The sequence below is a fragment of the Paramormyrops kingsleyae genome, chromosome 25 (genome assembly GCF_048594095.1).
Source record: "Paramormyrops kingsleyae isolate MSU_618 chromosome 25, PKINGS_0.4, whole genome shotgun sequence".
In the NCBI taxonomy this organism is placed as follows: domain Eukaryota; kingdom Metazoa; phylum Chordata; class Actinopteri; order Osteoglossiformes; family Mormyridae; genus Paramormyrops; species Paramormyrops kingsleyae.
The window spans coordinates 8,079,542-8,106,477 of NC_132821.1; the positions used below are offsets into that span (position 1 = coordinate 8,079,542).

The 26,936-nt window shown below is 42.8% G+C and overlaps 5 protein-coding genes across 6 annotated transcripts; all 5 read right to left on the reverse strand.

The window, feature by feature from the left end:
• Window positions 1–7,007: 7,007 nt before the first annotated feature.
• LOC140583037 (uncharacterized) lies at window positions 7,008–9,746 on the reverse strand. 2 transcript variants are annotated; one of them, XM_072707624.1, is made up of 8 exons: window positions 9,640–9,746; window positions 9,187–9,481; window positions 8,892–9,108; window positions 8,689–8,808; window positions 8,447–8,583; window positions 8,152–8,355; window positions 7,777–8,024; window positions 7,008–7,678 (listed from the first exon to the last, which is right to left on the reverse strand). In XM_072707624.1, exons 2-8 carry the CDS (start codon window positions 9,210–9,212, stop codon window positions 7,083–7,085), a joined length of 1,548 nt encoding a protein of 515 aa, XP_072563725.1. In that variant the 5' UTR covers window positions 9,213–9,481; window positions 9,640–9,746; the 3' UTR covers window positions 7,008–7,082. The 2 variants fall into 2 exon arrangements, with proteins under 2 accessions (XP_072563725.1, XP_072563724.1); XM_072707623.1 differs by having other exon boundaries at window positions 8,447–8,607.
• A 4,066-nt stretch (window positions 9,747–13,812) lies between these two features.
• Window positions 13,813–16,143, reverse strand: LOC140582974 (uncharacterized). Its single transcript, XM_072707510.1, has 4 exons — window positions 16,028–16,143; window positions 15,729–15,932; window positions 15,388–15,629; window positions 13,813–15,279 (listed from the first exon to the last, which is right to left on the reverse strand). Exons 1-4 carry the CDS (start codon window positions 16,120–16,122, stop codon window positions 14,651–14,653), a joined length of 1,170 nt encoding a protein of 389 aa, XP_072563611.1. The 5' UTR covers window positions 16,123–16,143; the 3' UTR covers window positions 13,813–14,650.
• A 109-nt stretch (window positions 16,144–16,252) lies between these two features.
• On the reverse strand, window positions 16,253–18,082 carry LOC140583159 (uncharacterized). Its single transcript, XM_072707797.1, has 7 exons — window positions 17,943–18,082; window positions 17,690–17,857; window positions 17,448–17,595; window positions 17,170–17,328; window positions 16,872–17,015; window positions 16,461–16,674; window positions 16,253–16,372 (listed from the first exon to the last, which is right to left on the reverse strand). Exons 1-5 carry the CDS (start codon window positions 18,080–18,082, stop codon window positions 16,992–16,994), a joined length of 639 nt encoding a protein of 212 aa, XP_072563898.1. The 3' UTR covers window positions 16,253–16,372; window positions 16,461–16,674; window positions 16,872–16,991.
• A 586-nt stretch (window positions 18,083–18,668) lies between these two features.
• LOC140583160 (uncharacterized) lies at window positions 18,669–21,300 on the reverse strand. The gene is made up of 8 exons (XM_072707798.1): window positions 21,231–21,300; window positions 20,777–21,072; window positions 20,482–20,698; window positions 20,279–20,398; window positions 20,037–20,197; window positions 19,752–19,945; window positions 19,366–19,464; window positions 18,669–19,267 (listed from the first exon to the last, which is right to left on the reverse strand). The coding sequence occupies exons 2-8, from the start codon at window positions 20,800–20,802 to the stop codon at window positions 18,669–18,671; spliced, it is 1,416 nt and encodes a 471-aa protein (XP_072563899.1). The 5' UTR covers window positions 20,803–21,072; window positions 21,231–21,300.
• A 4,486-nt stretch (window positions 21,301–25,786) lies between these two features.
• On the reverse strand, window positions 25,787–26,728 carry LOC140583161 (uncharacterized). The gene is made up of 4 exons (XM_072707799.1): window positions 26,531–26,728; window positions 26,328–26,447; window positions 26,086–26,246; window positions 25,787–25,994 (listed from the first exon to the last, which is right to left on the reverse strand). The coding sequence occupies exons 1-4, from the start codon at window positions 26,726–26,728 to the stop codon at window positions 25,787–25,789; spliced, it is 687 nt and encodes a 228-aa protein (XP_072563900.1).
• Window positions 26,729–26,936: the final 208 nt, after the last annotated feature.

Sequence of the window (26,936 nt, forward strand, 5' to 3'; positions counted from 1 at the left end):
AATCATGTAAATACAACCCAGAAGAGTGTAAAGAAATTAAAATCAGGCAGACAGAGCCACTCAGTAAAGAGATATTGAGTGTAATCACTTTTTGGCAATGGGTGAACTACATTGTGCATTGGTCATATTGAGATGTTTAAAGTGGTAAAAATGGGTTAGTTGTTTAGTAACCTGTAAATACAACCCAGAAGAGTGTAAAGAAATTAAAATCAGGCAGACAGAGCCACTCAGTAAAGAGATATTGAGTGTAATCACTTTTTGGCAATGGGTGAACTGCATTGTACATTGGTCATATTGAGATGTTTAAAGTGGTAAAAATGGGTTAGTTGTTTACTAATCATGTACATACAACCCAGAAGAGTGTAAAGAAATTAAAATCAGGCAGAAAGAGCCACTCAGTAAAGAGATATTGAGTGTAATCACTTTTTGGCAATGGGTGAACTACATTAAACTGGTCCTATAGAGGTGTTTTAAGTCATAAAAATGGGTTAGATGTTTACTAATCATGTAAATACAACCCAGAAGAGTGTAAAGAAATTAAAATCAGGCAGACAGAGCCACTCAGTAAAGAGATATTGAGTGTAATCACTTTTTGGCAATGGGTGAACTACATTAAACTGGTCCTATAGAGGTGTTTTAAGTCATAAAAATGGGTTAGATGTTTACTAATCATGTAAATACAACCCAGAAGAGTGTAAAGAAATTAAAATCAGGCAGACAGAGCCACTCAGTAAAGAGATATTGAGTGTAATCACTTTTTGGCAATGGGTGAACTACATTAAACTGGTCCTATAGAGGTGTTTTAAGTCATAAAAATGGGTTAGATGTTTACTAATCATGTAAATACAACCCAGAAGAGTGTAAAGAAATTAAAATCAGGCAGACAGAGCCACTCAGTAAAGAGATATTGAGTGTAATCACTTTTTGGCAATGGGTGAACTACATTGTGCATTGGTCATATTGAGATGTTTAAAGTGGTAAAAATGGGTTAGTTGTTTAGTAACCTGTAAATACAACCCAGAAGAGTGTAAAGAAATTAAAATCAGGCAGACAGAGCCACTCAGTAAAGAGATATTGAGTGTAATCACTTTTTGGCAATGGGTGAACTGCATTGTACATTGGTCATATTGAGATGTTTAAAGTGGTAAAAATGGGTTAGTTGTTTACTAATCATGTACATACAACCCAGAAGAGTGTAAAGAAATTAAAATCAGGCAGAAAGAGCCACTCAGTAAAGAGATATTGAGTGTAATCACTTTTTGGCAATGGGTGAACTGCATTGTACATTGGTCCTATAGAGGTGTTAAAATCATAAGAATGGGTTAGTTGTTTACTAATCATGTAAATACAACCCAGAAGAGTGTAAAGAAATTAAAATTAGGCAGAAAGAGCCATTTAGTAAAGAGATATTGAGTGTAATCACTTTTTGGCAATGGGTGAACTGCATTGTACATTGGTCATATTGAGATGTTTAAAGTGGTAAAAATGGGTTAGTTGTTTACTAATCATGTACATACAACCCAGAAGAGTGTAAAGAAATTAAAATCAGGCAGAAAGTGCCACTCAGTAAAGAGATATTGAGTGTAATCACTTTTTGGCAATGGGTGAACTACATTAAACTGGTCCTATAGAGGTGTTTTAAGTCATAAAAATGGGTTAGATGTTTACTAATCATGTAAATACAACCCAGAAGAGTGTAAAGAAATTAAAATCAGGCAGACAGAGCCACTCAGTAAAGAGATATTGAGTGTAATCACTTTTTGGCAATGGGTGAACTACATTAAACTGGTCCTATAGAGGTGTTTTAAGTCATAAAAATGGGTTAGATGTTTACTAATCATGTAAATACAACCCAGAAGAGTGTAAAGAAATTAAAATCAGGCAGACAGAGCCACTCAGTAAAGAGATATTGAGTGTAATCACTTTTTGGCAATGGGTGAACTACATTAAACTGGTCCTATAGAGGTGTTTTAAGTCATAAAAATGGGTTAGATGTTTACTAATCATGTAAATACAACCCAGAAGAGTGTAAAGAAATTAAAATCAGGCAGACAGAGCCACTCAGTAAAGAGATATTGAGTGTAATCACTTTTTGGCAATGGGTGAACTACATTGTGCATTGGTCATATTGAGATGTTTAAAGTGGTAAAAATGGGTTAGTTGTTTAGTAACCTGTAAATACAACCCAGAAGAGTGTAAAGAAATTAAAATCAGGCAGACAGAGCCACTCAGTAAAGAGATATTGAGTGTAATCACTTTTTGGCAATGGGTGAACTGCATTGTACATTGGTCATATTGAGATGTTTAAAGTGGTAAAAATGGGTTAGTTGTTTACTAATCATGTACATACAACCCAGAAGAGTGTAAAGAAATTAAAATCAGGCAGAAAGAGCCACTCAGTAAAGAGATATTGAGTGTAATCACTTTTTGGCAATGGGTGAACTGCATTGTACATTGGTCCTATAGAGGTGTTAAAATCATAAGAATGGGTTAGTTGTTTACTAATCATGTAAATACAACCCAGAAGAGTGTAAAGAAATTAAAATTAGGCAGAAAGAGCCATTTAGTAAAGAGATATTGAGTGTAATCACTTTTTGGCAATGGGTGAACTACATTGTACATTGGTCATATTGAGATGTTTAAAGTGGTAAAAATGGGTTAGTTGTTTACTAATCATGTACATACAACCCAGAAGAGTGTAAAGAAATTAAAATCAGGCAGAAAGAGCCACTCAGTAAAGAGATATTGAGTGTAATCACTTTTTGGCAATGGGTGAACTACATTAAACTGGTCCTATAGAGGTGTTTTAAGTCATAAAAATGGGTTAGATGTTTACTAATCATGTAAATACAACCCAGAAGAGTGTAAAGAAATTAAAATCAGGCAGACAGAGCCACTCAGTAAAGAGATATTGAGTGTAATCACTTTTTGGCAATGGGTGAACTACATTAAACTGGTCCTATAGAGGTGTTTTAAGTCATAAAAATGGGTTAGATGTTTACTAATCATGAAAATACAACCCAGAAGAGTGTAAAGAAATTAAAATCAGGCAGACAGAGCCACTCAGTAAAGAGATATTGAGTGTAATCACTTTTTGGCAATGGGTGAACTGCATTGTACATTGGTCCTATAGAGGTGTTAAAATCATAAGAATGGGTTAGTTGTTTACTAATCATGTAAATACAACCCAGAAGAGTGTAAAGAAATTAAAATTAGGCAGAAAGAGCCATTTAGTAAAGAGATATTGAGTGTAATCACTTTTTGGCAATGGGTGAACTACATTGTACATTGGTCATATTGAGATGTTTAAAGTGGTAAAAATGGGTTAGTTGTTTACTAATCATGTACATACAACCCAGAAGAGTGTAAAACTATTAAAGTCAGGCAGAAAGAACCATTCAGTAAACAGATATTGAGTGTAATCACTTTTTGGCAATGGGTAAACTACATTGTACTGTTTATACTGGTCCTATACAGGTGTTTAAAGTGGTAAAAAGGACTGGATAGTTGATACTGCAGCACAGAGCAGGAAAAATCCACTGACTCTTTAATATGACTGCAAGATGAAGAATTGTCTTTATTTAATTAATCCACATCGGTTGTGTAGCGAAACTCATTTAGACGTAGGAACATTTATGAACATATATCTACATTAATGTGTCGCATTTGAACTTCCATGGTTTCGTGACGTAAGGTTACAGTTTTACAACGCAGTTACGACCAAGGACTGTTTTAATTTAAAGCGTTTTACATGACAATGGCTTCCTTTGACTCTTATTGCAATTATTTATTTAAAAATTCACCAAACCCTTAAATCTGACAAAGACATACCTTCGCTGTTATCTCGGGGAACATTTACTGTATACTTTTTGCATTTTAAGACGATTTGATATCGAAATTACCCGCCTTAGTCGCACAGAAACTGCGATGCGTACTGAACAGGCTGTGCGCGCTCCCGCGGATCGTAATCAGTTTCTGGCAGACAGTCACTTTTTGGCACAACACCGGCAACAGCCGATTCTGAATTGTGCACGCGCTCGGAAGATGAGGCTGTACGTTGTAACGATGGTCAGTTTGCCTATTTTCCTCTGAAAATCATACGTTATATCGAAGTTTACGCTGTAAAGGTGTATGTTCTAAGCGATACCGGCAAATGGAATAATGCAATACGCGAATTCGGGACATCGAAATTTGAACGTTGTATTGGTGTAAACGTTATAAACGGGGTATGTTGTAGCGAGGTTCGACTGTAGTTACATTTATATCAAGCAATATAAGCCCTTATATTTTAGCAATCTGAAAGTGCTACAGAGTAAAAATAAAGAGATTAAACAGGAGAATCTATAAAATGTCTTTCTAAAAAGATGAGTTTTTGTAATTAAAAAAAGTTGCTTCGAAATATTGTTTTAGTTTTGTAGTGGATGCAATTTAAGTTTAAACAATAGTACTGTAGTCAGTTTAAGAGACTTAAGCAGTGTCAGTAAACTACATACAAAGATGAACAACACAGTTTCTACACATTCAAAAGCAATAATAAATTGATCGTAATTACTTACGCCTTGGAAGCCATTCCTCACGAGTTGTTCAACAAAAGATGAAATCTTGAGCAGAATCTGGAGCTCTTGTCTCGCTGGAAGCAGAGGTAGAGTGACTGTACATGCGGAGGTCTCCTCTTAATATACGATTCTGACCGCCCCCTCGTAGCCCCGCCCACCCCATCCCACCCCACTCCACCCCCGGTGTCACTCTGAGGGACACTTCCACTGGAAGACAGTTTCAAACAATATAACTTTTAAAAAGGATAAGAACTGAATTTTTATTTCTAAATAAGGTGATAAATCGATAGTGCAGTTATAAAACTTCTGCACGATTTCGCCACCACACCACAAAAATATAGTAGCCTATTTAATATAATATAAATCTACCCAAACAAAAGATCCCTTATGTTGCTTGCTGACATACATTTCATTTGTGTCTGTCTTTGCCATTTCAAAACCATGTTGTGACTCTTGGGTGACTTTAATATAAGCTATTGGAGCTGTAATATTGTCAGTTTTACAATCTCTTGATTAATGTGGAAGATCGTAATTTAACATACATAGGATGATAATAAAGAATGTTTGCTTTCTTATGTGTCGGTCACGGTAAGCAACCGCAACGGCCCGCATACCAAGCTACAGCGATTCTGAGCAATATTGGCAGTATGATCCAATTTCGATTTCGCCGTTTTTACCCCGAAATTTCTGCACGAATTCGCCACCACACCACATATATATAGTATACTATAATATAATTTACCCAAACAACGTATCCCTTATGTTGCTTGCTTATATACATTTAATTTCTGTCTGTCTTTGCCATTTCAAAACCATGTTGTGACTCTTGGGTGACTTTAATATAAGCTATTGGAGCTGTAATAATTTGCCTTTTACACTCTCTTGATTAATGTGGAAGATCATAATTTAACATACATAGGATGATAATAAAGAATGTTTGCTTTCTTATGTGTCGGTCACGGTAAGCAACCGCAACGGCCCGCATACCATCGGAAAGCTACAGCGATTCTGAGCAATATTGGCAGTATGATCCAATTTCGATTTCGCCGTTTTTACCCTGAAATTTCTGCCTGAATTTGCCCCCCCTCCCCGCCGCCTTGCTCTAACCCACTCTCGCACTCGCTCACTATTTGGAGCGAGCCAGCCTTAAAGGGGCCAGATCGCATTACTGATGGTACCATATATTGTTCTAATCCGTACTGTTGTGACAGACAAATTGACATACAGTGACTACTAATATTAGCAGGATAGACTCAGTGTATAATGTTCCGAATATTTTGGTGTATTGCTCGGCATTACTGGTTGTTTAATACATTTATTTTAGTCACTCTGTTTACCTGATCTCAGCCTAATTGTTGCGCTGGCAGATAGTTGGGGGATGGGTAGCCGTGCATGTGCATCGCAGAGAGGTGAAAAACAGCAATCAAGGAAACAATAGCCCTCATCTCAGAAGCCGATGTTAACGGCTTGAGTAACTGACCTGCTTGATTCAAATGCTGATGACTCCCAGGCTGAGGAATTTGTAACTAAATAGTTGGATTAAAAATATTTGCATCATTGTAATTTGCTCACAACTACAGCTAACTTGCTTAATCATAATTAGCCCTTCTGAAGTCTGTTACCCGTCATCTCAGATGTTGATGTTAACCGCTTCAGTAAGTAACCTGTGGGTCGCACTGGTAAAATAGTTGAGGTTATTTTTCCTTAAACGGTCATCATGTTTTTATGCTCCACAAATACTGTAGGTTGTCAGCTTTATTTGCCTGTGTACATTTTATATTGTCTGTCATTGCTTTGACCTCTGTGATTTTGCTAAGGTTATCCTGCTAATTCCCTTGCAAACTGTAAAATAAAAGCGTGATTATTTGAGTAGACGGGCTGTGTGTTTCAGTTCGTCACGTGCTTTGGTGTATTTGCGGTGTATTACAGGTCAGTGTGCCACGCATCAGATAGGTAGTGGCCCAGTCTATAATGCTCCAAATATTTTGAAGGGTTACTCTAAAACTGCTGGGGCTATAGACATGTGTCTGGTCTCTGTGTGGACCACAAATGTTGTGCTTTAATTTGATGCTTAATTTGGCTTTATAGCCTGAGGTAGGAGCTCAAACAGACCTCATTCTAGGCATCCGTACAGATTGTCAGGCCCTTCCGAAGTCTGTTACCCCTCATCTCAGATGTTGATGTTAACCGCTTGAGTAAGTGACCTGTGGGTCGCACTTAAACTACTGTAATACTTGGGGCAACGACAAGGTCGTAAACTTTATACATTGTCAAAAAAAAAACAAAATAATTATACTAGAAAAGTGTCACTTTATTTCACATTTAAAGAGTTATTTCACATAAAAACTGCATACAAGAAAATAGTACAGTGCAATCAGGATGTACTTGGGCCAATTGATTAGAAATTAAGAGCTTTAAATTTGATGAATGAATAATCTGCCCGACCTTGCATGGTGGAATAATCTACCCACATCACTTTTGGGAAGAGTAGCAAACAATCAAAATGATGATCTTGCCAAAAATTAACTACATGTTCTCAATGGTTCTCAGTCCCTCTCCCCTGAACGATTTCCTCTGCACCCCATAATCGAACAACAGTTCCTCCCCAACATTAATCCTGTTCAGGGCCAAAAGCAAAATAACATCCTGTCCCCCGACGGCTGGGCTGTACAGTCTTGGCCGGAGGTTGGCCTTATGGGAATGATTAATCAGCCGGCCAAAAGGCTGTATGCCCGGGTGACAGGCACACTCAGACTTATGGCTGTTCCGGAAGAAGAACATGTAGCCAGATTCTTCTTCCTTCGTCGATGAGTGAATCCGCTGGCCCTCAGTGGCTGTGACTACCGGCCCGTGGTAGTCACACACCACCTCACCAGCCTGGAACTGCCGGGTGGCGCAGACTCCCTTCCCCTTCCCCGCAATGTCCATCACCACAAGTCCCTTCCACTTCTGGTTGTGGATGAGCTCCTGGATGTGGCTAGAGTCCACGGCAGTGTCCACCGAACCCACTGGTCTCCAGTCCTTCAGAACGCTGGCCGCGCTGGGAACGTTACTTCTCCAGCCTTGGTTCCTGATCCAAGCGTCGACCCGGGACTCGGTGGGCTGCCGTCTGCCAAAGTGTGCTGTCAAGAACAAAGTAAATTGTTGTTAGTTAAGAAGCCTATGTAGATAGGACCGTTTCACAGTAAAAAATGTCATTAGTGCTACAAACAATACTCACACAAGACATGCCGTACGCGCATCCTCATCTGGGCCTTCAGCCAGCGATCATAGAGCTGCCGCTGAAACCGGCCCGACGTCTGCGAGCGTGCCGTCTTGTCTGGGATGTCGCCATCCAGGGTCACGGGGTGGGTCCGAAGGAGCTGATCGAACGCTGCCTGGACATCCATCTGTTGGTTGGATGCCAGGGCAGCATCCCGTGCGGCACCACGGGCAGAACAGCTGGGCCCTTCCTCTCCGGAGTCAGCGCTGAGATAAAAATAAAAAAACAAAAAAAAATAACCCACAAACGTTTAAGGTTAGTGTTCAGTGGTGAGGGCTTTGGTTGTGTGTCTTGATGTTGGTAAGTGTGTTGACAAACAGAAAACATGCCTACCTTGAGTCACCTGCCAGCTTCTTCAGCAGCTTACTGGCCTGCACCACATTCCGCGACTGCTTCATCCGGTAGTGCTCGTCAGCCGTCGCAGTGGAATGAGTGAGGTAATCGGCCACCAAGGACTTCTCTTGGTCCGTCAAGTCCTTGGTGGCCGTCTCAAAGATGCGCCGGGCCGTCTGGTAGGTGACTGGATCCAGCTTGTATCTAAAATACAAAAATACATTTATTAATACGTCTCACACAACACGTATGTAGAACATATTATAGGGGGAATTAATCATGACGATCAGCTCACTTTTGGTGCAGCCGGTTGAGGTCATTCGAAGCGTTGAACGCCGGCCTGCCTGCGGTGGAGACGAAGAACCGTTTGTCTCCTCCCAGGTCATCCAGTGTCGTCCGGCTCCTCTTGGAGCTCAGGAGCTGTGGCCGTACCTGGGTGAAGTAGATGTCGAACCACTGTTGGCAGAGGAAAACAGATTAAATCGCTGCTCTTGAAATAAACTATGAAATAAATCTTATCAAACTTGATATACTTACCGTCTCCTCCTCAGAGGACAATGCAAACGTGGCCGCTTGCTGCGCCGACGTCTTGTGTTCCTTCACCACAATCACCGTATGGTCGGCCTCGGACGTGCTCCTGGTCATCCACTCCTGGACCTACACAATACAATGATGTCCCACTGATAAATAAGAGTATCGGCAAAAAGGAAAAGTGAAGACAAAAAGAATACAACACTTACGGTCATGTGCTCCACCACGCCTGGTGGCTGGAGATGCTTCAGAATCACCGTGGCCTCCAGGTAGTAGAGGACAAGGCAGCACTCTGCACACTCCAGGGGCATCTCCTCCGGATACACCTTGCCAAGGACTGCCAAGAAGTCGTTCTTGGCAGCCCTCAGCACGGCCCAGCAGTCCTCTGGACTCTTCTCTGGGCTCATCCCCGTGAGAATGACATGACTATGTGGGTGGGAGAAGAAAATTCAATTACTGTCAATCCTAATCAATACAGTACACATTTTAATAAAATGTGCTCACAATGTAAAATGGCTCTGCTTCTCCATGCAGTGCACTCCAGGAGCAGTGAGGGAGATAAAAAAAAAACATCATGAGTGTGTTAAACACAGTAGAGGAGATGTATAATCAAATCATAATATGGAATTTAACGGGTGTTGACAGTTGAACTTACCTCCTTTGCGTCATCTCCTTACTCACCAACTTTGCAGAGCTCTGCTGGAGTGAGCCCAGGTACTCCACGAAGAACATTGCCTCATTCCACAAGGCAATGTTGTCACGCCGGAGGTCGGTGGCCACGGTGTGGTACTTGAGGAATCTGTCAGAGGAAGGACATGTATGTAAGTATCCATATGTACATAAACTTGTACATGCCACCATGACAATAGTGGGAGGACTGAACTTCCTTGAAGAAAACAGATATGACAATACAACACAAACCTACAATATACTGTTAAAAATCTACATGCTACCAACCTCTTCAGGCTCTTCATGTAGTTGACCTGAGTCTGCCTGGAGAGACCAGCCTCAGTCAGCTCCCGAAAGAAGAGCTTCGTCCTCTCCCTCTCCCTCAGAAATTCAAGGGATGGCTCTTCAGGGTTCACAAAAAACATGAACCTGCTGACGTTTTCCACCTGGAAAATAAAATCGGCATTACTTAATGAAAATATAGCATAGATATAAAGCTCCAAAAAATAATAGAGTGAACTTCTATGGGAGACCTCACCGTCTGCTTGAAATTCTCAATCAGGAGATCCTTCTCCAAGTATGCGGCGAAGCCCTTCAGGAGGGGATGGTCCAGACAATGTTTCCGGTGCAGTCCCTTCTCCTGCATCATGTGCCTGGAGGTCTGTGGCCACTGCACCTCCCGGGTACTGCCATGTGGAAAACATATTTCGTCTTAAAATTGCACCTTCAATTGGCTCACAAGCAAAAGCAAAAGGTATCAATGAAGCTGCAAATCCGAGACACTCATACTCACACTTGAAAGATCTCGCCGTTGCTGACACTGACTGCGTCCTCCGACTGCTCAGTCGCCGAGCTCTCCGGTCGCTGCACGGTTGTACCAGCCATCACAGGAACACTGCTGGTCTGCGCCGCTACTGCTGGGGAGGGGGTGTCAGGCACCACCATGTGGCGACGCTCCAGCTCCTGGATCATCCTTTCAGATAAATAAGTAAATAAAAAAAACTGTTAGTAAATGTCATACTGAAGAAACGAAGCGAGATGTGTAAAAAAGACTGAAGAGTTTTCCCACCAACCTGCTCATAGGATTAGCATCATCCATAATGTCTCGCAGGTGCCTGTAGCTGAACACCCTGCCCCACTGCAGAACTTCAAGCGCATCCTGCTTTGCCTTCTCCACTACTTCTTGGATGGCTTCTTTCGAAGATCTCTTCATGCACACCCTAGTCAGATGCACCGAGAGGCTTGCCTGTGTCTTCTTGCACACGGGGCAGAGCAGGAAATGCCTGTTGGAAGTACTGCGGATATAAAAAACCAACAACAAAAAAAAACAATTAACAGTTTTATGTAACAGTCAAGGAAGTGTTACTTAAGATTAGATTTAATTCATGATTTTCAGGACCCATTCCAGTCATCATCATCAACATTGTTCATTCCTCAGTGGTTTGGATAAATAACATTTGCATATCTATTGTCATCCTGATGGGTCCCAGACTGAGAAAAGTAATTAGTAAACTACATGATCACAACTACTGAAAGATTTTTACTAATTACAGTCGAACTTCGTTACAACGTACCTCGGGGGACATTAAGAATTTGTACGTTATAACCATAGTATGTTGTAACCAGGTCCCTCAAAATGAATGGAACGGGGGCTGCATGCAAGAAGTGCGGCCGGCGTGGAATGCTTCGTGAGGATAGGTTCATACAGTTAGGCGCGTTGCTAAGCGATGTAGATGGCCGGCAACAGCCGATTCTGAATTGTGCACGCGCTCGAAAGATGAGGCTGTACGTTGTAACGATGGTCAGTTTGCCTATTTTCCTCTGAAAATCATACGTTATATCGAAGTTTACGCTGTAAAGGTGTATGTTCTAAGCGATACCGGCAAATGGAATAATGCAATACGCGAATTCGGGACATCGAAATTTGAACGTTGTATTGGTGTAAACGTTATAAACGGGGTATGTTGTAACGAGGTTCGACTGTAGTTACATTTATATCAAGCAATATAAGCCCTTATATTTTAGCAATCTGAAAGTGCTACAGAGTAAAAATAAAGAGATTAAACAGGAGAATCTATAAAATGTCTTTCTAAAAAGATGAGTTTTTGTAATTAAAAAAAGTTGCTTCGAAATATTGTTTTAGTTTTGTAGTGGATGCAATTTAAGTTTAAACAATAGTACTGTAGTCAGTTTAAGAGACTTAAGCAGTGTCAGTAAACTACATACAAAGATGAACAACACAGTTTCTACACATTCAAAAGCAATAATAAATTGATCGTAATTACTTACGCCTTGGAAGCCATTCTTCACGAGTTGTTCAACAAAAGATGAAATCTTGAGCAGAATCTGGAGCTCTTGTCTCGCTGGAAGCAGAGGTAGAGTGACTGTACATGCGGAGGTCTCCTCTTAATATACGATTCTGACCGCCCCCCCGCCCCCTCGTAGCCCCGCCCACCCCATCCCACCCCACTCCACCCCCGGTGTCACTCTGAGGGACACTTCCACTGGAAGACAGTTTCAAACAATATAACTTTTAAAAAGGATAAGAACTGAATTTTTATTTCTAAATAAGGTGATAAATCGATAGTGCAGTTATAAAACTTCTGCACGATTTCGCCACCACACCACAAAAATATAGTAGCCTATTTAATATAATATAAATCTACCCAAACAAAAGATCCCTTATGTTGCTTGCTGACATACATTTCATTTGTGTCTGTCTTTGCCATTTCAAAACCATGTTGTGACTCTTGTGTGACTTTAATATAAGCTATTGGAGCTGTAATATTGTCAGTTTTACACTCTCTTGATTAATGTGGAAGATCGTAATTTAAAATACATAGGATGATAATAAATAATGTTTGCTTTCTTATGTGTCGGTCACGGTAAGCAACCGCAACGGCCCGCATACCAAGCTACAGCGATTCTGAGCAATATTGGCAGTATGATCCAATTTCGATTTCGCCGTTTTTACCCCGAAATTTCTGCACGAATTCGCCACCACACCACATATATATAGTATACTATAATATAATTTACCCAAACAACGGATCCCTTATGTTGCTTGCTTATATACATTTAATTTCTGTCTGTCTTTGCCATTTCAAAACCATGTTGTGACTCTTGGGTGACTTTAATATAAGCTATTGGAGCTGTAATATTGTCCGTTTTACAATCTCTTGATTAATGTGGAAGATCATAATTTAACATACATAGGATGATAATAAAGAATGTTTGCTTTCTTATGTGTCGGTCACGGTAAGCAACCGCAACGGCCCGCATACCATCGGAAAGCTACAGCGATTCTGAGCAATATTGGCAGTATGATCCAATTTCGATTTCGCCGTTTTTACCCTGAAATTTCTGCCTGAATTTGCCCCCCCTCCCCGCCGCCTTGCTCTAACCCACTCTCGCACTCGCTCACTATTTGGAGCGAGCCAGCCTTAAAGGGGCCAGATCGCATTACTGATGGTACCATATATTGTTCTAATCCGTACTGTTGTGACAGACAAATTGACATACAGTGACTACTAATATTAGCAGGATAGACTCAGTGTATAATGTTCCGAATATTTTGGTGTATTGCTCGGCATTACTGGTTGTTTAATACATTTATTTTAGTCACTCTGTTTACCTGATCTCAGCCTAATTGTTGCGCTGGCAGATAGTTGGGGGATGGGTAGCCGTGCATGTGCATCGCAGAGAGGTGAAAAACAGCAATCAAGGAAACAATAGCCCTCATCTCAGAAGCCGATGTTAACGGCTTGAGTAACTGACCTGCTTGATTCAAATGCTGATGACTCCCAGGCTGAGGAATTTGTAACTAAATACTTGGATTAAAAATATTGGCTCACAACTCCAGCTAACTTGCCTGTGTGGCCTGTTCCCTGTCCCTTGTTTTTTTCTGCTTATCAGTTACTTTCAGTTGAATTTCCAATTATCATCTCCATTGTTTAGTGCTCAATGCATTTGATAAATAACATTATATATATATATATATAGAGTGTAATATAAGTTTAATAACTTAAAAAAATAATATAAGTTAGGACAAGCTTAATACTAATTGTATTCCCCATCATGATCCTATTTAGATTTCCCCGTCTTTACCGTGAAATTACAGCCCAAACTGCGCCCCCCCACACCAGACGCCTCGCTCTAATGCACAAACGCGCTCGCTCACTTTCTGCAGCGAGCCGGCCTTAAAGCACCAGCATCTGATAACCCTGTGTGTTACAGACTTGGGACATGACTGAAATCGCTGCGAGTTTGTGAAATTGGGATTACATGAATGTCTGCATAAGCAGTATTGCTGAAACCTGAAAGGTAGCCCTAATATACTGAAGCTTTTAAATAACTAACAAACAATCCCCCGGTGTAATACGGATGTGACTGGACTCATTATAAAACACAAATACTGAGCTTTAATTTCATATATAGTCTGCCTGTGTGGCCTTTCCCCGTTTCATTTTTTTCTTCTTCTGCTTATTAGTTACTTTATTATTTTTAATTTATCCATAAATAAATAAGGTCAAAATCAGTAATACCAGCAAAATTGACCTAATATTTCCTAATTTTTCTCCAAAACTACTGGAGCAATCAGGATGTTTTAGGGCTCAGTAGAAACTAGATATTTAGAACTTTAATTTGATGTATAATTTCCCAGAATTTCCAGCTCTCAGGGCTTAGGATAGGTCTGAATCTACTAGACAGATATTATGGGGCAACTGGAACCAGCAAAATTGACCTAATATTTCCTCATTTTTCTCCAAAACTACTGGAGCAATCAGGATGTTTTTGGGCTCATCAGAAACTAGAAATTTAGAGCTTTAATTTGATGTATAACTTCCCTGAATTTCCAGCTCTCAGGGCTTAGGATAGGTCTGAATCTACTAGACAGATATTATGGGGCAGCTGGAACCAGCAAAATTGACCTAATATTTCAATTTTTCAATTGGGTTTGAACCGGTGACCTTGTAATTACAAGCACACAGGCCTAACTCAGTGAGCCACACGCTGTCCCAAATGCTCCTGATATTCTGATGCGAGCAAGTAGTTCACCGAACAGGCTTCATAATCATCATCATCATTATCCAGATAATGGAAAGGAGTGTAGGGAAAAAAAGTGATTGTACATGCACGTTACTAGCAAAATAAATTTTTTTTGGGCCAACAGCTGAATTTCAAAATTAAAATACAAAATTATTCAGAAAACAAATCATACAAAACACACAACAAAAGAGAAAGCAAGTGCGAGGGCGACGAAGAACTTGGGGTGGCACGGTCCAGGGAAGGTTTGGGTTTACAACCAATCTAGGTCCAAACCCTCCCCTCTGAAGGACTTTCTCTCCACCCCATAGTCAAATTTAAGTTCTTTGCCGACCTTTATATTATTTTCGGCAAAAAATAAAATGACATCTTGCTCCTCCCCATCAATGTCCACCACATATAGCCTAGGCTTTACATTGGCTCTCTTTCTGGAGTGATTAATGAGCCTCCCAAAAGTCTGTCTGCCTGGGTGGCACAGGCATTCGGGCGAGTGGGCATCAATGCACATCTGTTTATTCTTCTTGTTCCGATAAAAGAACATATAGCCAGTCTCATTTTCATCAAGACTGTGGTGTATGCGCGTCCCCTCTTTGGCTCTGACTACCTGTCCATGGTAGTCACAGACCACCTCTCCAGATTGGAACGGCCGGCTGGTGCAGACTCCCTTGCCCTTGCCAGCGATGTCCGTGACCACCAATCCTCTCCACTTCTGGGTGGTGATGAGAGTCTTGATGTGGCTGGAGTCAACCACGGTGTCCACGGGTCCTGTGGGCTTCCAGTCTTTAAGGATGGAGGCCGCACTAGGGATGTTGTTTTTCCAGCCCTGCTTCTTTATCCAGGAGCTGACCCCGGACTCCGTGGGCTCCCTCCTGCCAAAGTGTGCTGTCAAGAACAAATAAAATCAGTCCGTTAGTCAAGAAGTGAATATGAATCATGTACATAGGATTGTTTGTCAGTAAAAATGGCATTAGCGTTAAAAATAATACTTACAGAGCACATGCTGGACACGCAGTCTCATCTGCGCCTTAAGCCAGCGCTCATACAGCTGGCGTTGAAACGTCTCGGACACCTGGCAGCGTGCAGCCCGGTCTGGCATGTCGCCATCCAGGGTCACCGGGTGGGTCTGCAGGAGCAGGGCCAACGCCGTCTGGACGTCCATTTGCCGGTTGGACCCAGTATCCCGGGCAGCCGCCCGGGCACCACGGCTGGTTCCCTCCTCCGCAGACTCGTTACTAAAATAAAAATCATTTAATGTTAGTGTTTAGCGGTGGGGGCTTTGGTTGCATGTGTTAATTTTGTTTAAGTGTGTTGACAAACACAAACATGCTTACCTTGAGTCACCTGCCAGCTTGCTCAGCAGCTTGCTGGCCACCACTACATTCCGAGACAGTTTCATCCTGTAGTGGCGGTCAGCTGTCGCAGTCGAATGCGTGAGATAGTCGGCCACCATAGACTTCTCCGAGTCTGTCATGGTCTTGGTGGCCGTCTCAAACACACGCCGGGCAGTCTGACTCGTCACCGGGTCCAACTTGTACCTAAAATTGAAAATGGCATTTTTCAATCAATACTTTTCACCTGATAACAAACATTTAGAGCATATCAGGGAAATGAGTCAGGATGAGCGGCTTACTTCTGGTGCAGCCGGTTGAGGTCATTGGACGCGTTGTAAATAGGCCTTCCGGTGGTGGAGATAAAAAAAAAATCGCTCATCTCCTCCCAGGTCATCCTTATTCATCTGGCTCCTTTTGCAGGCCAGGAGCTGAGGTCGCACCCGAGTAAAATCTGCTTTTGAGTGTGACTTGCTTGGTTCTAGCAGGAAATGTGAAATTAATCTCATCCAATGTGATAAACTTACCATCTCCTCCTCATTGGGCAAGGCAAAGCAGGCCACTTGGTGTGCAGACGTCTTATGCTCCTTCACACCAATGACTGCATAGCCCGACTCGTCTGTGGTCCTAGTCATCCACTCCTCCACCTGCACAGGACAAGGGCGTTACACCAGTAAATAAGAGTAATGGCAGTGAAGTGACAGTGAGGGCAACAAAAAGATTTATAATACTTACAGTCATGTGCTCTACCACTCCTGGTCGCTGGAGGTGTTTCAAAATAACAACAGCCTCCAGGTAGTACAGCACGAGGCAGCACTCCGTGGATTCCAGGGAGCCCTTTTCTGGATAGACTTTACCGAGGACTGCCAAGAAATCTTTCTTGGCAGCCCTCAGCACAGCCCAGCAGTCTTCCGGAGAGAGTGGATGCTTCTCTTTCAGAATGGCGTGCCTATGGGGGGGTAAAGAAATAAGAAAAATTCAATTAATTTCAATTTCAAGTGCAATTAATGCAGAGGGGAGGGGAGGGCAGGGCAGGGCAAGGCGGCATAGGTGCCGTTTCTGATGGTGGGCAAGTCAGAGCAGCAGGATGTCATGGTCTCCAGGCAGCTCCACAGGAGTAAAATAGGCGAGAAGAATTAAGTGTACCTCCTTTGGATGATTTCCTTGCCGACTAGCTTAGCACAGCTCCGCTGCAGTAAGCCCAGGTAGTCGATGAAGTGTTTTGCATCTCTCCACAGCCTTTCGTTGTTGCTCCGGAGGTCAGTATCAATTGTGTGATACTTGAGGAATCTGTCCGAGGAAGCACAAGTATGTAAGTATTCACATGAATGTAGACATATGTAATCTTGATAAAGACAATAGTGGGGAGGATTAAACTGGCTTGAAGAAACATATGTATATAAACACATATATAACTACATTAAAAATTCACAAAACAACCAACCTCTTCAGGCTCTTTATATAATTGATCTAAATTGATCTTTGTCAATTTAGCCTCTGTCAGCTCAGAGAAGAAATGCCTGGTCTTCTCCCTTTCCTTGACGAATTCCAGGGAGGGCTCCTGCAGGTTCATGAAACACAGGAACCTGGCTACATTTTCCACCTGAGAAGAAGAAACAGAATAAGGATGAATGGATGGATGGATGGATGGATGGGAGGTGGGTGAGTGAGTGAGTGAGTGAGTGAGTGAGTGATAGATAATAATTCTATAGGGATCATCACCTCCTGTTTAAAATTCTCGTTCTGGAGATCCCTCTCCAAGTACGTGGCAAAGCCTTTCAGCAGCGGATGGTCCAGAGAATGCTTCCTGTAGAGCCCCTTTTCTGCCATCAGCTGCCTTGTCTTCTGTGGCCACTGCACCTTCTGGGTACTGCAATGTTGGGAACACATTTTGTTGTAAAAATGCTTATTGATCTGGCTCAATCAAAAACAAACAGCATCAATGTAAAAACTGAGATACTCACACTTGAAAGGTCTCTCCACTGCTGGCACTGTGAGCATCTTCTGTTTGCTCACCCTCTGAGCTTTCTGGGGGCTGATTGGCTGCGTAGACAGTGCTGGTCCGATCCATCGCTGGTGATTGGGGCATGCCAGTCACCACCATATGGCGACGCTGCAACTCCTCGATCATCCTTTCAAAAAAAGAAGCACTGTTAGTGAATTTCAGTCAGGAGAAACATGTGATGTGTAGAAAGACGGAAAAGATCTTCCACCAACCTGTTCGCTGGATCAGGACCATCGAAAATCTGTCGGATGTGACTGTAACTGAAGACCCTGCCCCAGTGCAGAACGTCCAGCGCATCCTTCTTCGCCTTCTCCAAAACGTCGCAGAAAGCCTCTTTTGATGACGTCTTCATGCACACACGAGTCAGGTGCACCGACAGGTTCGGCTGTGTCTTCTGGCAGACTGGGCAAAGTAGAAAATACCTGTTTGTTTCTTTTTTCCAGTGCTTTCAAACAGGTAAGTCATGGAAAAGTTGAGGTCCCTGCATCTATGCAGATGATTTTCTTATAATTCGTAAGTAGCCTGGTTGGACACATCCTGTTTATTAAGGCTATATCCACTGATTTAATTGACATTTACCTTACACCTGTACCATTCTGCTGTGTATTATTTCTACTATCCAAGTACTGTAAACTACTGTAATACTTGGGGCAACGACAAGGTCTTAAACTTTATACATTGTCAAAAAAAAAAACAAAATAAAGTGACACTTTTCTAGTATAATTATTTCACATTTAAAGAGTTATTTCACATAAAAACTGCATACAAGAAAATAGTACAGTGCAATCAGGATGTACTTGGGCCAATTGATTAGAAATTAAGAGCTTTAAATTTGATGAATGAATAATCTGCCCGACCTTGCATGGTGGAATAATCTACCCAGATCACTTTTGGGAAGAGTAGCAAACAATCAAAATGATGATCTTGCCAAAAATTAACTACATGTTCTCAATGGTTCTCAGTCCCTCTCCCCTGAACGATTTCCTCTGCACCCCATAATCGAACAACAGTTCCTCCCCAACATTAATCCTGTTCAGGGCCAAAAGCAAAATAACATCCTGTCCCCCGACGGCTGGGCTGTACAGTCTTGGCCGGAGGTTGGCCTTCTTATGGGAATGATTAATCAGCCGGCCAAAAGGCTGTATGCCCGGGTGACAGGCACACTCAGACTTATGGCTGTTCCGGAAGAAGAACATGTAGCCAGATTCTTCTTCCTTCGTCGATGAGTGAATCCGCTGGCCCTCAGTGGCTGTGACTACCGGCCCGTGGTAGTCACACACCACCTCACCAGCCTGGAACTGCCGGGTGGCGCAGACTCCCTTCCCCTTCCCCGCAATGTCCATCACCACAAGTCCCTTCCACTTCTGGTTGTGGATGAGCTCCTGGATGTGGCTAGAGTCCACGACAGTGTCCACCGAACCCACTGGTCTCCAGTCCTTCAGAACGCTGGCCGCGCTGGGAACGTTACTTTTCCAGCCTTGGTTCCTGATCCAAGCGTCGACCCGGGACTCGGTGGGCTGCCGTCTGCCAAAGTGTGCTGTCAAGAACAAAGTAAATTGTTGTTAGTTAAGAAGCCTATGTAGATAGGACCGTTTCACAGTAAAAAATGTCATTAGTGCTACAAACAATACTCACACAAGACATGCCGTACGCGCATCCTCATCTGGGCCTTCAGCCAGCGATCATAGAGCTGCCGCTGAAACCGGCCGGACGTCTGCGAGCGTGCTGTCTTGTCTGGGATGTCGCCATCCAGGGTCACGGGGTGGGTCCGAAGGAGCTGATCGAACGCTGCCTGGACATCCATCTGTTGGTTGGATGCCAGGGCAGCATCCCGTGCGGCACCACGGGCAGAACAGCTGGGTCCTTCCTCTGCGGAGTCAGCGCTGAGATAAATATAAAAATAAAAATAAAAAAAACCCCACAAACGTTTAAGGTTAGTGTTCAGTGGTGAGGGCTTTGGTTGTGTGTCTTGATGTTGGTAAGTGTGTTGACAAACAGAAAACATGCCTACCTTTAGTCACCTGCCAGCTTCTTCAGCAGCTTACTGGCCAGCACCACATTCCGCGACTGCTTCATCCGGTAGTGCTCGTCAGCCGTCGCAGTGGAATGAGTGAGGTAATCGGCCACCAAGGACTTCTCTTGGTCCGTCAAGTCCTTGGTGGCCGTCTCAAAGATGCGCCGGGCCGTCTGGTAGGTGACTGGATCCAGCTTGTATCTAAAATACAAAAATACATTTATTAATACGTCTCACACAACACGTATGTAGAACATATTACAGGGGGAATTAATCATGACGATCAGCTCACTTTTGGTGCAGCCGGTTGAGGTCATTCGAAGCGTTGAACGCCGGCCTGCCTGCGGTGGAGACGAAGAACCGTTTGTCTCCTCCCAGGTCATCCAGTGTCGTCCGGCTCCTCTTGGAGCTCAGGAGCTGTGGCCGTACCTGGGTGAAGTAGATGTCGAACCACTGTTGGCAGAGGAAAACAGATTAAATGGCTGCTCTTGAAATAAACTATGAAATAAATCTTATCAAACTTGATATACTTACCGTCTCCTCCTCAGAGGACAATGCAAACGTGGCCGCTTGCTGCGCCGACGTCTTGTGTTCCTTCACCACAATCACCGTATGGTCGGCCTCGGACGTGCTCCTGGTCATCCACTCCTGGACCTACACAATACAATGATGTCCCACTGATAAATAAGAGTATCGGCAAAAAGGAAAAGTGAAGACAAAAAGAATACAACACTTACGGTCATGTGCTCCACCACGCCTGGTGGCTGGAGATGCTTCAGAATCACCGTGGCCTCCAGGTAGTAGAGGACAAGGCAGCACTCTGCACACTCCAGGGGCATCTCCTCCGGATACACCTTGCCAAGGACTGCCAAGAAGTCGTTCTTGGCAGCCCTCAGCACGGCCCAGCAGTCCTCTGGACTCTTCTCTGGGCTCATCCCCGTGAGAATGACATGACTATGTGGGTGGGAGAAGAAAATTCAATTACTGTCAATCCTAATCAATACAGTACACATTTTAATAAAATGTGCTCACAATGTAAAATGGCTCTGCTTCTCCATGCAGTGCACTCCAGGAGCAGTGAGGGAGATAAAAAAAAAAACATCATGAGTGTGTTAAACACAGTAGAGGAGATGTATAATCAAATCATAATATGGAATTTAACGGGTGTTGACAGTTGAACTTACCTCCTTTGCGTCATCTCCTTACTCACCAACTTTGCAGAGCTCTGCTGGAGTGAGCCCAGGTACTCCACGAAGAACATTGCCTCATTCCACAAGGCAATGTTGTCACGCCGGAGGTCGGTGGCCACGGTGTGGTACTTGAGGAATCTGTCAGAGGAAGGACATGTATGTAAGTATCCATATGTACATAAACTTGTACATGCCACCATGACAATAGTGGGAGGACTGAACTTCCTTGAAGAAAACAGATACGACAATACAACACAAACCTACAATATACTGTTAAAAATCTACATGCTACCAACCTCTTCAGGCTCTTCATGTAGTTGACCTGAGTCTGCCTGGAGAGACCAGCCTCAGTCAGCTCCCGAAAGAAGAGCTTTGTCCTCTCCCTCTCCCTCAGAAATTCAAGGGATGGCTCTTCAGGGTTCACAAAAAACATGAACCTGCTGACGTTTTCCACCTGGAAAATAAAAATCGGCATTACTTAATGAATATATTGCGTAGATATAAAGCTCCAAAAAATAATAGAGTGAACTTTTATGGGAGACCTCACCGTCTGCTTGAAATTCTCAATCAGGAGATCCTTCTCCAAGTATGCGGCGAAGCCCTTCAGGAGGGGATGGTCCAGAGAATGTTTCCGGTGCAGTCCCTTCTCCTGCATCATGTGCCTGGAGGTCTGTGGCCACTGCACCTCCCGGGTACTGCCATGTGGAAAACATATTTCGTCTTAAAATTGCACCTTCAATTGGCTCACAAGCAAAAGCAAAAGGTATCAATGAAGCTGCAAATCCGAGACACTCATACTCACACTTGAAAGATCTCGCCGTTGCTGACACTGACTGCGTCCTCCGACTGCTCAGTCGCCGAGCTCTTCGGTCGCTGCACGGTTGTACCAGCCATCACAGGAACACTGCTGGTCTGCGCCGCTACTGCTGGGGAGGGGGTGTCAGGCACCACCATGTGGCGACGCTCCAGCTCCTGGATCATCCTTTCAGATAAATAAGTAAATAAAAAAAACTGTTAGTAAATGTCATACTGAAGAAACGAAGCGAGATGTGTAAAAAAGACTGAAGAGTTTTCCCACCAACCTGCTCATAGGATTAGCATCATCCATAATGTCTCGCAGGTGCCTGTAGCTGAACACCCTGCCCCACTGCAGAACTTCAAGCGCATCCTGCTTTGCCTTCTCCACTACTTCTTGGATGGCTTCTTTCGAAGATCTCTTCATGCACACCCTAGTCAGATGCACCGAGAGGCTTGCCTGTGTCTTCTTGCACACGGGGCAGAGCAGGAAATGCCTGTTGGAAGTACTGCGGATATAAAAAACCAACAACAAAAAAAAAACAATTAACAGTTTTATGTAACAGTCAAGGAAGTGTTACTTAAGATTAGATTTAATTCATGATTTTCAGGACCCATTCCAGTCATCATCATCAACATTGTTCATTCCTCAGTGGTTTGGATAAATAACATTTGCATATCTATTGTCATCCTGATGGGTCCCAGACTGAGAAAAGTAATTAGTAAACTACATGATCACAACTACTGAAACATGTTTACTAATTAGTTACATTTATATCAAGAAATATAAGCCCTTTGTGAACACTGCAAATAAAAAAAATGGTATTCTACACTTTAATACTCCTTACTACTAATTTAAAGATAATTAGTATAAAATACATTTTATTTGTATTGCACTTTATATTTCAGCAATCTCAAAAGTGCTACAGAGCAAAAAATAAAGAGATAAAACAGGAGAATCGATAAAGTACCTTAACAAAATGTCTTTCGAAAAAGATGAGTTTAGTAATTAAAAAAAGTTGCTTCGAAATATTGTTTTACTTTTGTAGTGGATGCAATTTAAGTTAACAATAGTACTCAGTTTAAGAGACTTAAGCACAGTGTCAGTAAACTACATACAAGGATGAACAAGTTATCCACAGTTTCTACACATTCAAATGCAATAATAAATTGATCACAACTTACGCCTTGGAAGCCATTCTTGACGAGTTGTTCGACAAAAGATGAAACCTTGAGCAGAATCTGGAGCTCTTGTCTCGCTGGAAGCAGAGGTAGAGTAACTGTACATGCGGAGGTCTCCTCTTAATATACCATTCTGACCGCGTCCCCTCCCCCTCGTAGCCCCGCCCACCCCAGTGTCATTCTGAGGGACACTTTGAAAGACAATTTGAAAAAAATGTAACTTTTAAAAAGGATAAGAACTGAATTTATATTTCTAAATAAAGTGATAAATCGATAGTGCAGTTCTAAAACTTCTGCACCAATTCGCCACCACACCACAAATATATAGTGTATGCTATAATATAATTTACCCAAACAACAGATCCCTTATGTTGCTTGCTCATATACATTTGATTTGTGTCTGCGTTTGCCATTTCAAGACTCTTGGGTGACTTTAATATAAGCTATTGGAGCTGTAATAATTTACGTTTTACACTCTCTTGATTAATGTGGAAGATCGTAATTTAAAATACTTAGGATGATAATAAAGAATGTTTGCTTTCTTATTTGTCGGTCGCGGTAAGCAACTGCAACGCCCCGCATACCCATCGGACAGCTACAGCGATTCTGAGCAATATTGCCAGTATGATCCAATTTCGATTTCGCCGTTTTGACCCTGAAATTTCTGCCTGAAAGCACTCGCTCACTAATTGGAGCGAGCCAGCCTTAAAGGGCCCAGATCGCATTACTGATGGTACCACATATTGTTCTAATCCGTACTGTTGTGACACAGACATGACATACAGTGACTACTAATATTAGCAGGATAGGCTCAATGTATAATGTTCCGAATATTTTGGTATATTGCTCGGCATTACTGGTTCTTTAATACATTTATTTGAGTCACTCTGTTTACGTGACCTGATGTTTACGTGATCTCAGCCTAATTGTTACGTTGGCAGATTGTTGGGGGATGGGTAGCCCTGCATGTGCATCGCAGAGAAGTGCAAAACAGCAATCAAGGAAACAATAGCCCTAGGCTGGCAAGCCCAATCCAGGTATTTGTCCCCTCATGTCAGAAGCTGATGTTAACGGATTGAGTAACTGACCTGCTTGATTCAAATGCTGATGACTCCCAGGCTGAGGAATTTGTAACTAAATAGTTGGATTAAAAATATTTGCATCATTGTAATTTGCTCACAACTACAGCTAACTTGCCTGTGTGGCCCTGTTCCCTGTTTTCTTCTGCTTATCACTTACTTTTAGTTGAATTTCCAATTGTCATCTCCATTGTTTAGTGCTCAATGTCTTTGATAAATAACATCATATATATAATATGTCTAATATAAGTTTAATAACTTTATAATTTAATATAAGTTAGGACAAGCTTAATACTCTAATTGTATATCAACTATATATATCATAATTAGCCCTTCTGAAGTCTGTTACCCGTCATCTCAGATGTTGATGTTAACCGCTTCAGTAAGTAACCTGTGGGTCGCACTGGTAAAATAATTGAGGTTATTTTTCCTTAAAACGGTCATCATGTTTTTATGCTCCACAAATACTGTAGGTTGTCAGCTTTATTTGCCTGTGTACATTTTATATTGTCTGTCATTGCTTTGACCTCTGTGATTTTGCTAAGGTTATCCTGCTAATTCCCTTGCAAACTGTAAAATAAAAGCGTGATTATTTGAGTAGACGGGCTGTGTGTTTCGGTTCATCACGTGCTTTGGTGTATTTGCGGTGTATTACAGGTCAGTGTGCCATGCATCAGATAGATAGTGGCCCAGTCTATAATGCTCCAAATATTTTGAAGGGTTACTCTAAAACAGCTGGGGCTATTGACATGTGTCTGGTCTCTGTGTGGACCACAAATGTTGTGCTTTAATTTGATGCTTAATTTGGCTTTATAGCCTGAGGTAGGAGCTCAAACAGACCTCATTCTAGGCATCCGTACAGATTGTCAGGCCCTTCCGAAGTCTGTTACCCCTCATCTCAGATGTTGATGTTAACCGCTTGAGTAAGTGACCTGTGGGTCGCACTTAAACTACTGTAATACTTGGGGCAACGACAAGGTCTTAAACTTTATACATTGTCAAAAAAAAACCCAAAACAATTATACTAGAAAAGTGTCACTTTATTTCACATTTAAAGAGTTATTTCACATAAAAACTGCATACAAGAAAATAGTACAGTGCAATCAGGATGTACTTGGGCCAATTGATTAGAAATTAAGAGCTTCCACTTCTGGTTGTGGATGAGCTCCTGGATGTGGCTAGAGTCCACGGCAGTGTCCACCGAACCCACTGGTCTCCAGTCCTTCAGAATGCTGGCCGCGCTGGGAACGTTACTTTTCCAGCCTTGGTTCCTGATCCAAGCGTCGACCCGGGACTCGGTGGGCTGCCGTCTGCCAAAGTGTGCTGTCAAGAACAAAGTAAATTGTTGTTAGTTAAGAAGCCTATGTAGATAGGACCGTTTCACAGTAAAAAATGTCATTAGTGCTACAAACAATACTCACACAAGACATGCCGTACGCGCATCCTCATCTGGGCCTTCAGCCAGCGATCATAGAGCTGCCGCTGAAACCGGCCCGACGTCTGCGAGCGTGCTGTCTTGTCTGGGATGTCGCCATCCAGGGTCACGGGGTGGGTCCGAAGGAGCTGATTGAACGCTGCCTGGACATCCATCTGTTGGTTGGATGCCAGGGCAGCATCCCGTGCGGCACCACGGGCAGAACAGCTGGGTCCTTCCTCTGCGGAGTCAGCGCTGAGATAAATATAAAAATAAAAAAAATAAAAAAAACCCCACAAACGTTTAAGGTTAGTGTTCAGTGGTGAGGGCTTTGGTTGTGTGTCTTGATGTTGGTAAGTGTGTTGACAAACAGAAAACATGCCTACCTTGAGTCACCTGCCAGCTTCTTCAGCAGCTTACTGGCCAGCACCACATTCCGCGACTGCTTCATCCGGTAGTGCTCGTCAGCCGTCGCAGTGGAATGAGTGAGGTAATCGGCCACCAAGGACTTCTCTTGGTCCGTCAAGTCCTTGGTGGCCGTCTCAAAGATGCGCCGGGCCGTCTGGTAGGTGACTGGATCCAGCTTGTATCTAAAATACAAAAATACATTTATTAATACGTCTCACACAACACGTATGTAGAACATATTATAGGGGGAATTAATCATGAAGATCAGCTCACTTTTGGTGCAGCCGGTTGAGGTCATTCGAAGCGTTGAACGCCGGCCTGCCTGCGGTGGAGACGAAGAACCGTTTGTCTCCTCCCAGGTCATCCAGTGTCGTCCGGCTCCTCTTGGAGCTCAGGAGCTGTGGCCGTACCTGGGTGAAGTAGATGTCGAACCACTGTTGGCAGAGGAAAACAGATTAAATCGCTGCTCTTGAAATAAACTATGAAATAAATCTTATCAAACTTGATATACTTACCGTCTCCTCCTCAGAGGACAATGCAAACGTGGCCGCTTGCTGCGCCGACGTCTTGTGTTCCTTCACCACAATCACCGTATGGTCGGCCTCGGACGTGCTCCTGGTCATCCACTCCTGGACCTACACAATACAATGATGTCCCACTGATAAATAAGAGTATCGGCAAAAAGGAAAAGTGAAGACAAAAAGAACACAACACTTACGGTCATGTGCTCCACCACGCCTGGTGGCTGGAGATGCTTCAGAATCACCGTGGCCTCCAGGTAGTAGAGGACAAGGCAGCACTCTGCACACTCCAGGGGCATCTCCTCCGGATACACCTTGCCAAGGACTGCCAAGAAGTCGTTCTTGGCAGCCCTCAGCACGGCCCAGCAGTCCTCTGGACTCTTCTCTGGGCTCATCTGTGCTCATCTGGGCTCATCAATGACATGACTATGTGGGTGGGAAAAGAAAATTCAATTACTGTCAATCCTAATCAATACAGTACACATTTTAATAAAATGTGCTCACAATGTAAAATGGCTCTGCTTCTCCATGCAGTGCACTCCAGGAGCAGTGAGGGAGATGAAAAAAACATTATGAGATGTATAATCAAATCATAATATGGAA

Excerpts from the sequence above, each read along its gene's own strand:
- LOC140583159 (XM_072707797.1), bottom strand. The coding sequence starts at position 18,082 with ATGAAGACGTCATCAAAAGAGGCTTTCTGCGACGTTTTGGAGAAGGCG. Across the intron at positions 17,858-17,942 it reads GGTCCTGATCCAGCGAACAG|GATGATCGAGGAGTTGCAGC; the intron begins GTTGGTGGAAGA and ends TTTTTTTGAAAG. Across the intron at positions 17,016-17,169 it reads TATATAAAGAGCCTGAAGAG|ATTCCTCAAGTATCACACAA; the intron begins GTTGGTTGTTTT and ends TTCCTCGGACAG.
- LOC140583037 (XM_072707623.1), bottom strand. The coding sequence starts at position 9,212 with ATGGAGAAGCAGAGCCATTTTACATT. Across the intron at positions 8,608-8,688 it reads TGTCCTCTGAGGAGGAGACG|TGGTTCGACATCTACTTCAC; the intron begins GTAAGTATATCA and ends CTCTGCCAACAG. Across the intron at positions 7,679-7,776 it reads GCGCGTACGGCATGTCTTGT|CACACTTTGGCAGACGGCAG; the intron begins GTGAGTATTGTT and ends TGTTCTTGACAG.
- LOC140583160 (XM_072707798.1), bottom strand. The coding sequence starts at position 20,802 with ATGGAGAAGCAGAGCCATTTTACATT. Across the intron at positions 20,699-20,776 it reads AAGCAGAGCCATTTTACATT|TCATGTCATTCTCACGGGGA; the intron begins GTGAGCACATTT and ends CCACCCACATAG. Across the intron at positions 20,399-20,481 it reads GCGTGGTGGAGCACATGACC|GTCCAGGAGTGGATGACCAG; the intron begins GTAAGTGTTGTA and ends TGTATTGTGTAG.
- LOC140583161 (XM_072707799.1), bottom strand. The coding sequence starts at position 26,728 with ATGAGCCCAGAGAAGAGTCCAGAGGACTGCTGGGCCGTGCTGAGGGCT. Across the intron at positions 26,448-26,530 it reads GCGTGGTGGAGCACATGACC|GTCCAGGAGTGGATGACCAG; the intron begins GTAAGTGTTGTG and ends TGTATTGTGTAG. Across the intron at positions 26,247-26,327 it reads TGTCCTCTGAGGAGGAGACG|TGGTTCGACATCTACTTCAC; the intron begins GTAAGTATATCA and ends CTCTGCCAACAG.
- LOC140582974 (XM_072707510.1), bottom strand. The coding sequence starts at position 16,122 with ATGACCTGGGAGGAGATGAGCGATTTTTTTTTTATCTCCACCACCGGA. Across the intron at positions 15,933-16,027 it reads CTCAACCGGCTGCACCAGAA|GTACAAGTTGGACCCGGTGA; the intron begins GTAAGCCGCTCA and ends TTTCAATTTTAG. Across the intron at positions 15,280-15,387 it reads GCGTGTCCAGCATGTGCTCT|CACACTTTGGCAGGAGGGAG; the intron begins GTAAGTATTATT and ends TGTTCTTGACAG.